Source organism: Heptranchias perlo, chromosome 8 (genome assembly GCF_035084215.1).
Source record: "Heptranchias perlo isolate sHepPer1 chromosome 8, sHepPer1.hap1, whole genome shotgun sequence".
Taxonomy (NCBI): Eukaryota; Metazoa; Chordata; class Chondrichthyes; order Hexanchiformes; family Hexanchidae; genus Heptranchias; species Heptranchias perlo.
The window spans coordinates 32,326,223-32,339,870 of NC_090332.1; the positions used below are offsets into that span (position 1 = coordinate 32,326,223).

General features: G+C 40.7%; 1 protein-coding gene across 9 annotated transcripts in view; it reads left to right on the top strand.

Moving 5' to 3' along the window:
- The window catches only part of LOC137324522 (spermatogenesis-associated protein 7 homolog), a 97,866-nt gene that overhangs the window by 5,923 nt on the left and 78,295 nt on the right, over positions 1-13,648 (top strand). For 2 of the 9 annotated variants that reach the window (XM_067988908.1, XM_067988907.1), the window contains exons 2-4: positions 536-610; positions 9,114-9,206; positions 12,656-12,703. In XM_067988908.1, coding sequence (XP_067845009.1) covers positions 536-610; positions 9,114-9,206; positions 12,656-12,703 — 216 coding nt within the window. Of the gene's footprint in view, positions 1-535; positions 611-1,027; positions 1,129-3,697; positions 4,170-9,098; positions 9,207-12,655; positions 12,704-13,648 lie in introns of those variants that run through there. The other 7 variants (XM_067988909.1, XM_067988915.1, XM_067988913.1 and 4 more) reach the window with 7 other exon arrangements.

A 13,648-nucleotide genomic window follows, 5' to 3' on the forward strand; every position in this document is an offset into this window, starting at 1 on the left:
TCCCAGCATAGAGCAGCATGCGCAGGAAGCACATCTGTGAAATCGCAGGAAGGATCACAAAATCACCCTCTTAGTGCTGTCCCTGTAGCTGCACTGAAAATGGCAGAAGTGACAATAGTGTTCCTAATTGAAGAAATATTATTGAAGCTGAAATATTTGTCATAGTAAAAATTGCATGACAGAATTATTTATTGTTAAATTATTATACTGATACAGAAAAACCAGAAAACAGCTGTGAAACAGATAAACCAATGAATGTTCCACATCTGCAATTAATTTGTGAAAGTTTTTCACACCCCTGAAGCATTGTTCAGTGTAAATGGTAAAATGGCATGATTGCCTTGGGAGCACACTGTCCCAAAAAGATGAAAATATGCTTCAAACAAGTAACTTGACAACTTGAAAATCTTTAATAAGTGAGGAAGCTTACTTATGAGTGTATTTTTTTTCTAGCAGATGCTAGGACTGCTTGGCCTGAGTGTAATAAATTTGCTTGGCACGGTTTGTACTCATTGTTGCTTTCTCTGCTCCTCAGGACTTCAGTCAGCCATGATCCCTAAGTACTCCCTGATGGGACCATTTAAGGGACACATGTGCACAAAGAGCAGCCGTAAGTATCAGGATAACTGACTTGTGTGCTGTAAGGCTTAAGCTAACAAAAGAAAACAGGAAACTGGGTTCACATAATAACAATCTACCCTTCCAAACAAAGAAGTTATCCATCTAACATGTTCTTATTTTCTTATGTTCTTTAAGTAAATCAGATAAATGTTGTAATGTAATGCAAAATCTGTGTTACAGATATTAGAAACTATGGGGGAAAGGTTGGTCATGGTTGCGCCCGTTTTCCAGGTGGAAAACAGGTGCAAAAAGTACCAAATTCTGGGGGCAATGCTCTGTGCCCCAAGGATGCCTAAAAGACATCCAACCCCATAATGGGTCAGGTGATTTTTCAGGCGTACTTGGCTGCTGCCTAAAAAAGATGTTACGTATGTAAATGAAGGGCCTAATGCGAGTTGTAGGACTTCTTTGCTAAATTAGCCGTACCGAGAGAAGTGGGCGCTGAGCCTGCTCCGCATAGGAATCTTTAGCAGTTGCTGCGGCTAAGCAGCGACCGCCAACAAAACAGTAGGTTTTTTGTTTAAGTTCGATGTGGAACGGAGACCAGTCGGAATGCTCCTTCCAGCACCACAGCACTCCAAGGGCTGCTGCCAGCCCATTATCGGCACCCGCTCCCGTTGTCCTCTTCTTCCCCCCCACCCCGGGACTTACCTGAGGGCCACTGCCGTCGAGGCAAGTGGCCTGAAGTTCATCCTCTACAAATGGGCGAGCTGTTTCTGGAGGCATGACAGGCACCAGCAGCGTATTCAAATTATTGAAATAAGGCTCACGGCCAAATTTCAAATTAGCCTCCGGCCTCCTGGTTGGGGTGCGCGCTGTCTGCTGATTCTTTAATCACGCAATCCTAGCAAGGAAGGCAAGTCAAAAAAATACCAGGCCCACGGTGCCTGCTTGTCCATCCATTTAAATTTACAGGGGGCCTATAAATGGACGAACATCATTAGAGTCTGAAACAGGTGAGAGACAAATCGGGATCCTACACAGGTTAAAGGACCCCAATTGCAATTTTCAGGTACAAATGGATGGAAGATGTGCCGTACATGTTCTGTCCATTTGTTCCAGGCATTGAGTGGCCTAACCAGTGGTCTTTAAAGGGTCTGCTGGAGGCCGCTCAGAAAACAGTTCAGGAAATTATTCATTTTTATTTTTGTGGGGCTAGGGTCAATCTGTCCTGCCAGCCAGCTCATTAGGGGAGCTGGCTGATTTCCCACCCACCCACGAGTTACATAGAAACATAGAAAATAGGAGCAAGAGTAGACCATTCGGGCCTGCTCCGCCATTCAAAATGATCGTGGCTGATCGTCTAACTCAGTACCCTGTTCCTGCTTTTTCCCCAAATCCCTTGATCCCTTTAGCATTAAGAAATATATCTATCTCCTTCTTGAATACATCTAATGACTTGGCCTCCACTGCCTTCTGTGGTAGAGAATTCCCAGGTTCACCACCCTCTGAGTGAAGAAATTTCTCCTCATCTCGGTTCTAAATGGCATACCCTGTATCCTGAGACTGTGACCCCTGGTTCGGGAACATCCTCCCTGCATCTAGTCTGTCTAGTCCTGTTAGAATTTTATATGTTTCGATGAGATCACCTCTCATTCTTCTAAACTCTAGTGAATATAGGCCTAGTCAACCCAATCTCTCCTCATACGTCAGTCCTGCCATCCCAGGAATCAGTCTGGTAAACCTTCGTCGCACTCCCTCCATGGCAAGGACATCCTTCCTCAGATAAGGAGACCAAAGCTGCACTCAATACTTCAGATGTGGTCTCACCAAAGCAGTAAGACATCCCTGCTCCTGTACTCATATCCTCTTGCAATGAAGGCCAACATATCATTCGCCTTCCTAACTGCTTGCTGCATCTGAATGCTCGCTTTCAGCGATTGGTGTACAAGGACACCCAGGTCTCGTTGCACCTCCCCTTTTCCCAATCTATCACCATTCAGATAATAATCTTCCTTTCTGTTTTTACAACCAAAGTGGATATCCACACATTTATCCATGTTATACTGCATCTGCCACATTCTTGCCCACTCACCCAACTTGTCTAAATCACATTGGAGCCTCTTTGCATCCTCCTCACAGCTTTCATTCCACCCCAGCTTTGTGTCGTCTGCAAACTTGGAAATGTTACATTTAGTTCCCTCATCCAAATCATTGATATATATTGTGAATAGCTGGGGCCCAAGCACTGATCCCCACTAGTCACTGCCTGCCACCTGGAAAAAAGACCCGTTTATTCCTACTCTCTGTTTCCTGTCTGTCAACCAATTCTCAATCCATGCCAGTATATTCCTCCCAATCCCATGTGCTTTCATTTTGCACACTAACCTCTTGTGTGGGACCTTATCAAAAGCCTTCTGAAAATCCAAGTACACCACATCCACTGGTTCTCCCCTATCTATTCTACTAGCTACAGACTCAAAAAATTCCAGTAGATTTGTTAAGCATATCCCTTACATAAACCCATGCTGACTTTGTCCAATCCCGTTAATGCCTTCCAAGTGTTCTGTTATCACATCTTTTATAATAGACTCTAGCATGTTCCCCACTACTGATGTTAGGCTAACTGGTCTATAATTCCCTGTTTTTTCTCTCCCTCCTTTTTTAAATAGTGGGGTTACATTTGCCACCCTCCAATCTGTAGGAACTGTTTGAGAGTCTATGGAATTTTGGAAGATGATCACCAATGCATCCACTATTTCCAGGGCCACTTCCTTTAGTACTCTGGGATGTAGATTATCAGGCCCTGGAGATTTGTCAGCCTTTAGCCTCATTAATTTCCCTAGCACTATTTTTTTACTAATACTGGTTTCCTTCAGTTCCTCCCTCTCACTAGACCCTTGGTTCCCTAACATTTCTGGGAGGTTATTTGTGTCCTCCTTTGTGAAGACAGAACCAAAGTATGTGTTTAATTGTTCTGCCATTTCTTTGTTCCCCATTATAATTTCCCCCATTTCTGACTGTAAGGGACCTACATTTGTCTTCACTAATCTTTTTCTCTTGACATATTTATAGAAGCTTTAACAGTCAGTTTTTATGTTCCCTGCTAGTTTACTCTCATATTCTATTTTTCCAGAGTTGCAGCGGATTACCCACAGCTTGCTGGTAGCAGTCAAATGGGACCTGAGCCGAATATGGTTTGGGCCTTCTGACGCCAGGTTTGGGCGGGTGTGCAGCCACACTGTCGACTTCGTGCCTGTTTTGAGCGGAAGTCGAAGATCGGCCCCGGTATTTCAGTTACTGAGATAAAAAGACAAACAAAGATTTTTTTCAAAATGTTTTGAGTGATTTGATTGGTGCACTTTTTCCTTTTATTGGTATGGTCTCCTAACTGATTATCCTGGATTGACTGTCAACATTAATCTTCAGTAATGTCTTGGTAGTTTTTTTAGCTTATTGCCTCACTTTTAATTTGCATACTCCCTACCACTTCAGTTCTGATTTGCTGCTGTTTTACTTTGAAGCAGTTAACAAAGTGTGATGGGAAAAGTGTGACAATGGAAGTGTGATAGGAAAAGTGTGATATATGAAGTAAATGTTACACAACAGTAAGTACAGGCTACAATACATTTTTATATATTGTAGATGTTGTCAAAAATGTGTTAATTGTCAAAGATGATTGAGTATCTTTGAGTTTTCATTTGTTTGAAATCCCTAGATTTTAAGTATTTGGATTTCTAAAACTTGATTAAAATAAGCAAGACTGACTCATGCACCTCTCTGGGCCATTACAGAATATGAATGTGTCTGTCGAACAGGCTACAGGAAATCGAAGCCAGGCCAGCACGACGGTGAAGAAATAAATGCTTCCCCCACTCTCTCACACGCACACCAGGCCACTTGAACACTCAAAATTAAAACAGTAATAGTAATTAAATATTTTAAAATATTTTCGCTGCTGAGGCTCAAAGCACAGATGGCAATCATTCACCTATAAGCTATTTGGATAGTAGAAAGCTTTGGCAAAATGTCCGTATTTTTGCATTGGTTGCAATATGAAAATAACGGAGTTACCAATAACAAACTCATTGAGACTACTATCTAGCTAGTTGTGTACCACATACATTTAAGTATGTTTGTAATTACATTTCCTCCCGCCATGGTAACAAGTAACCATGTCGGCTGTAACAGTTCAACACAATTAATGTTCATACAGCAGTGAATCTAGTAAGGCTTCCACACCAAAATGGTGCTTTGTAATGTAATGAATATCCTTCACATTAGTGTTAGACGATATTAAAAACTCTCCCCTAAGATACCGAAAATGCTGTGGTGCAAATATTTGTTTGGTATGATGTTAAAGCCAGCCTTTAATCTTGGGGGAATTTTAACCCCCAAAAATGGGTGCGTTGGGGGCGGGTGGGAAGTTAAAATAACACAATTTTGCAGTGAGACCACAACCCGGCTCCTCTTCTGGGTTTAACAGAGGCACGTTTGGCTGCATGCGAGTGACCTACTCGCTGGAGGCGGGTTGATAATTAGAGCAGGCAGGCGGGTACTTATCGGAGCAATTTACTTGATTATTAGATGTAAATTAGGTGATTTTAAATTGAATTTAAGAGACCTTCGAATTTAATGCCTCCAGCACGGGTTTCCTGAGCTGTGGGAATCACGGCAGGTAAAAGGAGGCAAGAAGGGCCAGATCCAAGGGCCTTTATTGCACTGTTTGTGGGCCAGGAGGAGCAGGAGTGCTTCCCCGCGGCTCACCAATCTTACCTTTTAAACACGCCGCGATCAGCTGACCCCACCCCGCAACAAAGTCCGATGCGCCCCAAAACCTCCCCCGATGTACGACTCCCCCCTCCCCCCCCCCCCCCCACCCCGGACGATCGCCTCCCTCATAAAACCGCAAAAACTCTGATCTCTCCCCAGCTGCTTTCACGCCCGACAGGCAGCTAGCCTGTCGATCTGGCTGGCTGTTGGGCACGAAACCTGTTGAAAAATTTTAAAGACATCCTACCATCAAAGTCATCACGATGTGCTGGAAACTCTTAATTCTGGATTTCCCTTCCGAAAATCCCACCCACCCCCGCCCTGCTCTCTTCCCAGCTCCAAGTTAATATCCAGGCCAATGTGTCTCCAGGCAACTGGGAATGTCAGTCTGATGTTCATAATGAGCATTTAGTTCACTTCAAACATAGGAATCAGATTTGCAATGTGCAAATATTATTTAGTGTAGGAATCCTTTCTTTATCTAATGGGCCACTCATGTAGAATTTTTTGAATGGAATTAGGTGAGCTCCAACATTTCTCAAATGGAAGCATCCGGAGACAGCGGGATTTTTTTTGTTTTCTGCCTTCAAATCCCAATAAATTTTCCAAACTCAATGGAGTTATATGGAAATAAATGTATTTGATGAGCAACATGGCAGGTGTTACTGCAGCCATAACCTTAAGCTAATTGAAATATGAAATTGATCTGTTACAAGACTTGCAAGCTCCTGATAATATGCTACTGTGTTTTATGATTTTTGCATATTCATTAAGATTTTAATTTAATAAGTGCATTTCCTGTTGATTATGTGAGCATTCATTTATAATGGACTATTTCCATGAGCAATATTAACTCATTCATGGACCACAGAAATTGTTGCTGGAGTGAAAGATTCTGTGACTGAAGTGAATGACAAACTCCTGTTTAATATTGTGCATAGTTTGTGAATTACTGAGGCCATTCTTTTGTTAAATTTTGTTTAATAAGTGAATTGCTTATTTCTAATTAAAGTTACATTTCAGTGACCACTGTTTTTATTTCTCTGTGATACATAATGTTGACAGGGTGTAAGTTTAGAGATTTCAAGTTATAATGGATTATTTATTTTTTGTCTGTTTGTATACTTTCAAATCAAAGAACACATAAAAATGTCAGCCATGGCTCAATGATAGCATTCTTGCCTTTGAGTCAACAGGTTGTAGGTTTAAGCCCCACCCAAGATTTGAATACATAATCTAGATTGACAGTTCAGTGCAGCACAGAGAGAGTGCTGCACTGTTGGAGGTGTCATCTTTCAGATGAGACGTTAAATCAAGGCCCCATCTGCCCCCTCAGGTGAATGAAAAAGAATTAATGGCAGCACTATTCGAAGAAGGGCAGGGTAATTCTCCAAGTGTCCTGGCTAACATTCACCCCTCAGTTCGCACCACTGATAACAGATAACTGGTTATTCATCTCCGTGCTGTTTGCCAGACCTTGCTGGACACACATTGCCTGCTGTGCTTGACTACACTGCTTATACTTCACAATTAACTCATTGGCTGTAAATCACTTTGGAATGTCCTGAAGACATGAAAGGTGCTATATAAATACAAGTTCTTTATTTTTAGAAAATGGAAAACAATAATTATATGAATGATTTCCTTAATTTTCAAAAGCAGCCAGCCATTATTTAGCAGTTAACCTGTGTGTCCTTCAGTTGATAAGTTAATGTTCTGCATAACACTGCTAATAGAAGAACAATGGCTCAGCTATACTAATCTTTGCATCAATTCAACATTCAATGTCATATCAATGTAAAAATTATATTATAACTGGGAAGTGAAGTCGTTGAACTGATGGTGCACCTCGTTTGGGGAAGTAGTGTTAAACCAACTCAAGAATCTAATCTTACACCATTTTCCTAACACACCAATAAAGTTCATTTAAAATTTTTTAGTGCTTATGAAGAGTCTGTAAGAAAACTGGCTATTCATTAAAATTAAAAGTGTCATCACCAGTATTAGAATGTCAGTGAGTGGAGCTCTGTATACATACACATTGCCAGCATTCATTATGATTTAAATAAGTAGTTTTGTGAGTGGATCTGCATTTCTACCTGCTGATTTTCACACGATGAGTTACCAATCTCAACTCTGCCTTTGCAGAGAGGAACTGAGTAAAGGCCAGATATTTCTCCACAGTGATGGAGCAAAAAGGTCAGAGAGCCAGACACCGTAGAGGGCTTTGCACACATCCAAGTAAATGGTTGTGGAGCAGCATTAATGGAGGCCTTCAGGAAGGGAAATTATGTGGCTTGCATGGGCTGGGTCAATATCCTGGAATTTCCTAACTAATGCCTTCATGGGAGCACCAAAACTAGAAGGAATGGAGCAGTTCAAGGAGAAGGCCCACCACCTCCTTCTCAGGGCAACTAAGGATGGGCAATAAATGCAGCCTTGCCATTGTTGTCCAAATCCTGTGAACAAATCTAAAATAAAACTCCAAATACATAAATAAAGGATAGTCAAAGAATAGGTGGGACCATTTGAGAGTGAGAAAAAGCAAAAGTACTTACTAAGTATTTTGCATCCGTTTTTACAGAGAAGCTGAAAGTAAGACTGTAAGAGTATCTGAGGAGGATGCAGAAGAGCCATTACTAGAGATAAATATTCAAAAGAACACTATATTAAGAAGGTTAATGGTACTAAAATAGAAAAGTCACCAGGTATGCATCTCAGAATACTGAAGGAGGGTGGGCAGTTGATAGCATAATATTGCAAAAATCCTTGGAAGTGGGAGGACCAGAGGTTTACAGGCCATTAGTCTTATCTTGTTTGTGGTTAGCTTCCAAAGTCCATAATTAGGGATGAAATTAATGAATACCCAGAAAGGCATGGACTAATAATGGACAGTCAGCATGGATTTTTAAAGGGCAGCTTGATTAATTTAATTGATTTTTTTTTAGGAAATCACAAAGTATATAGATAAAGGAAATGCAGTGGATGTCTGAATTTTCAGAAGGCACTTGATGAGGTGCCTGTTACAAATTTCAGATTTTGCATTAGATATTATCTTTGTTTCAGTGTCAGTGGTTCCATATGATACAGGGTGTACCTTTATTGCCCAATATCATACTAAATGATAGTGTGACCCAGGGCTTATAACAGAACCCTTGTTGCATATATCAGCCATTCTAATGTCGCACGTGTTGCCATGTGTGTTCTCCTGTCTTCAAGGAAAGCAGACTGAAAAGCATTCCAATGAGATGAGACACAATTGAAAACCAACAAATTGGTTTGTTTTACGTGAAATGCACAAATGAACAGTATATAGATTTACCTTACCATAAATTGAAACAAACAACTCTGTTGCCGTTTTAGATGAAAACTCGCTTTGGCAGCAGCGGAGTGATTCGCGATTACACTACAATGCTATAATAGATATTTTCTTTACAATTTTGATGACATCTTTTAAAGCCCCACTCAAATCAAACAGTTAGCACTCTTATGGCTTTAATTGGTATAAAACAATTTAGAAAAGTGTTTACTGTAAGTATGTGTGAAAATAGTTTTGTTGTCAACTCTGGTGTCATGCTAGTGAAAATGTTACGTTGTATTTCACTGACACAGTGACTATGTCAATAGCTGTGGTGTAATAATCTTTTCTGTACTGAAAGAAAGGAAAAAACAAAACACACTTTTGCAAGAAATATCACATTAGGTCATTTTCGATCAATAGGCTGATTATCCTGCGGGTGAAGGATACTAATCAACATGTGTAGTTTTGTTTTTTTCAGCATTTTGTTCGGGATCATCCTGCAAACTAGCCACACAGTTTATCATCCAAGATCATATGGCTGTGCACTACAACAATCTAATTTCAGCCAAAGGTAACATACATAAAATATAGATATCTGTGTTTGATTTTTACTTGTGCTTATAAATAAACATTACACATTAGGCAAACATCAGATATAAATATATGCCATGGGAAAATCATGCATTATTAATTTTGGTAATATTGTACAAATATTGATTATACTTGGGGCTACAAGGCTAAAATATTTGCTGAAGAGATACAGAACAATTAAAATTAGTTGTTTGAAGCTAAGTGCTAATATATCAGAAAGCAGTTCTGTAACTCAACAAGCACAATTTAAGCACTTGTGTAATGAAAATTACAGAGAATAGGGCTAATTTTAACTTTAATGGAAGAAAACTGGTGGCAGTGGATTGGCCACCCATTATACATCTACCCAATTTTCATTTCCATTGACAGGGTGTATAACGGGCGGCCGATCTGCTACCAACAGTTTTTAGCCACCGCCGAAAGTTAAAATCAGCCCTAATATTTGTTTTTACAATAGCCGTCAGCTATAATCATATGTCTGCACTTCAAAAGGGGCTACATTTAATCACTTTGATGAGAAAATAAAAGAGAAAGAGATGATAGCCGATTTTCTGATTGACGTTATTTTAATGTCAGCATTAACACAACCATTTTAAACTAGTTAATGCCGGCATTAAAATAACGTAACCTGATCAGAGAATCTAGGCTAAAATCTCTATTGTGAAAATGAGAAGGTCAGGCATTTCCTTTCACACAATCTTAGAATTTCACAACACAGAAGGAGGCCATTTAGCCCATCGTGCCTATGCTAACTCTCTGAAAGAGCTCTCCACTTAATTCCAACCTCCCCCACCCTTTCCCTAGACCCTTTTAATTTTTTTTCTTTTTCAGATCTTTATCTACTTCCTTTTTAATAGCTATTATGCATTCTGCTATAATTGCTGTTTCTGGTCCTAACCGCTTATGTGGCACCTTATCAAACGATTTTTGAAAATCCAAATGCACAACATCCACTGCCTTTTCTTCAACAGTACACTCTGTTATTTCCTCAAAGAACTCTATTAAATTTTTAGGATGTCACCTGTGCTCTGCATGTCCTAACAATTTGCTGCGTAAAGAAACTTCTCATAACCTCTCTCCTCATTCTTTTGATAAATTTATGCCCTGCAGTTACTGACTTTGACCAGTGGAAATAGTTTTTCCCCATTTATCTTATCAAAACACTCATAATTTTGAATATCTTTTCTGTTCTATTGAAAAAGACCCAATTTCTCTATCCTCCGTTCATAGCAAAGCCTTTCCTCCCTGACATCAGCTTAGTAAATCTTTTCTGTACTCTCTCATCTTTCCTACAGTAGGGCACCTAAAACTAGATTCAGTGGGGTAGAATTTCCGCTGGGGTTCTCCCAGTTGTCCACCATAACTTCAGTGGAAGATCCATGGAAACCCCAGTGAATTAACATTGCAACTCTCCAGTCTTCTAACACAACTTTTATATCCAAGGATGTTTGAAAGATTATGGTCAGAGCCTCTGCGATTTCTTCCCTGACTTCCCTTGGCATTCTAGGATGCATGCCAACAATACCTTTTTCACTTTGAGTATCACCAACATTTTCAGCACTACATTTTTATCTATAGTTATCTGTCTAATTACCCAGCCTCTTCCTCTTGTACTATTTCACTCCCATTATCATGCCTGTGAAAACAAAAGGCAAAGTACTAATTTAGGATATGCACTGTTCTTCATCTTCCATTTAATTCCAAAGTCATTCTTTTGTGGCATCACACACAACACGCAGAATTCTTTTATTTTATCCACTGGTATCATTAAGGATATACTCCTCAATAGTGAGACAGCAGGCAAATCTGAAACTATTTTAAGAACTCAGAGCACCACTATACATACATAATAGGAAGCCATTGTCTTCGGTCCCTGTCACAAACTCTGTTCATTAGCCACTGATTCTATCCCTCTCGCCGGCCACTGTCTGAAGCTGAACCAGTCTGTTCATAACCTTGGCGTCTTATTTGACCCTGAGATGAGCTTCCGACTGCATACCTGCTCCATCACCAAGACCGCCTACTTCCACCTCCGTAACATCGCCTGTCTCCACCCCTGCTTCAGCTCATCTGCTGCTGAAACCCTCATCCGTGCCTTGGTTACCTCTAGACTTGACTATTCCAATGCTCTCTTGGCCAGCCACCCATCTTCCACCCTCCATAAACTTGAGCTCATCCAAAACTCTGCTGCCCATATCCTAACTCGCACAAGTCCCGTTCATCCATCACCCCTATGCTCGTTGACCTACATTGGCTCCCGGTCCGGCAACGCCTCGATTTTAAAATTCTCAACCTCCCTATCTCTGTAACCTCCTCCAGCCCTACAACCCTCCGAGAACTCTGCGCTCCTCCAATTCTGGCCTCTTGCGCATCCCGATTATAATCACTCCCACATTGGCAGCCATGCCTTCTGCTGCCTAGGCCCAAAGCTCTGGAATCCCCTCCCTAAACCTCCCCGCCTCACTACCTCTCACTCCTCCTTTAAGACGCTCCTTAAAACCTATCTCTTTGACCAAGCTTTTGGTCACCTGTTCTAACATCTCCTTATGTGGCTCGGTGTCAAATTTTGTTTGATAACGCTCCTGTGAAGCGCCTTGGGACATATTACTATGTTAAAGGCGCTATATAAATGCAAGTTGCTGTTGTACATACTACATTGTGCCTTTCGTATCAGCCTGCAAATACTTATGGCGCTGTGAATATTGGAGGAGCTATAGCACCCAGTATATGTGGCCAGCATAACCTGGTTGCACACACGTTATAGCTACCTATCTGCGATTTATCTAATTGCCTTTATCTAATTGCCTGAGGAATTAACTTATGACAGTAAATAGTTATAGCGTGATTCTATGATTGTGGTATTTTAACACATACTTGATTCAAAGGTGTTGGATGAACTACAGCTACTAAACTGGAGCTGATAAATCATTTCTGCAATGTTGGAGCACCTTCTTGGATGGATTTCAGTGAAGTCAACGAAATCAGATCCACATTAGATGCAATGACATATACTTGAACAATTGAGCCATATTTTACAGCATTAAAATTCAGAGATTGTGATGGTTATTGAATTATTTGGTGCAATATGCTTGTAAAACTCAAGATACACTGATAGAATATCTCACTGGTGATGATGTATTCTTGCTTTTCTTTCCTAAAAATGCAAAAGACCTATAACTCAAGTTTCATAGATATAAGTAACATTGGAAGGTTTTTTCATGGAAATTAAGAGCCCGTCACTAGTTACCGTTGAAGTGTCAAAGTGTTGTGTATTGTCGGGCAGTTTCAAACTGTTTGTAAATGCACACAGAGTGTATGTGTGTGCTTTTTCCATAAAAGGGGATTATCACAGAAATTATAGCTTACTATCATAGACTAAATGCCATGAGTATAGAGTAATTCATACAATTTTCACTGTGTGTATTTCAGCCGCTGTTGATTCGTCTGTGCCAAAAAGCATGTCTACCAGTATTAAATGTAAGTACTTATTTCATCAGCTAGCACAAGATCAAATATGTCAGACAATTATAGCAGGCAGAATTTTTCTGCGGCCGTTGCAGAAATAACAGGACTTCAATCTACCCAAGTGATCCAAGTGATATCTGACCACATTTTCTTTGGGAAGGCCTCATTGAGTATGCAGAGTGTGGTTAGATCAGGAATCCCGTTCCTGACTGGGTTTCCACCACTGGGATGGAGGGAAACTGGGGTTAGCTGCAACATTGAAAAGGCTGCTATAGCTGAAATGGCCAGAAGCATAGCAGGTGGATGAGGGAGAGAAAGACAGAGATATGGAGCTAACAGGAAGGAAAATAGCAGCAGAAAGAGGAGCGCCATCTGGGTTGTCTGCAATGACGAAGACCACAAGATTCTCAAAAGCTGCAGTAGAGGTCATATTGGTACAGCTAAGGGCAAGAAGACAAAGGCTCAGTGAATGATGCCCCAGAAGAAGGATGTGCAGGCAGTCTGGGGGGAGGTGGCTCCATCAATCAGTGCCAATTCTATCACACCACAAATGGCTTTTCAGTGCTGAAATCATTTTAATAACCTTAGGTTGGCTAAGGTAAGTGAAGGCATGAGTACCCATGCAGATGCTGAAATAATGCTGAAAGCATGTCTTACTTCCACACCATCCATGACCACATAGCGTAAAAGAAGAAATGAAGGAGCCTGTTAGTAAGCACAACATACTTTCAACGTTCCCCTTCATAGGTACACCTACTCTCTTACCATTGTACTGTCCCATATCACAATTAGTGCAGTTCCTGAGTGAGTGCATTGCCTGCACCTGATTGCATGTTCATAGGGGAATGTTTGCAGACACCTGCATAAAAAGACATTACAAATTAATTTGTAGGATGTCTAAAACTTTGTGTTCTTTGTAAAAGAGAAGCATATGAACAACCAAAAGCAAAGGACTGC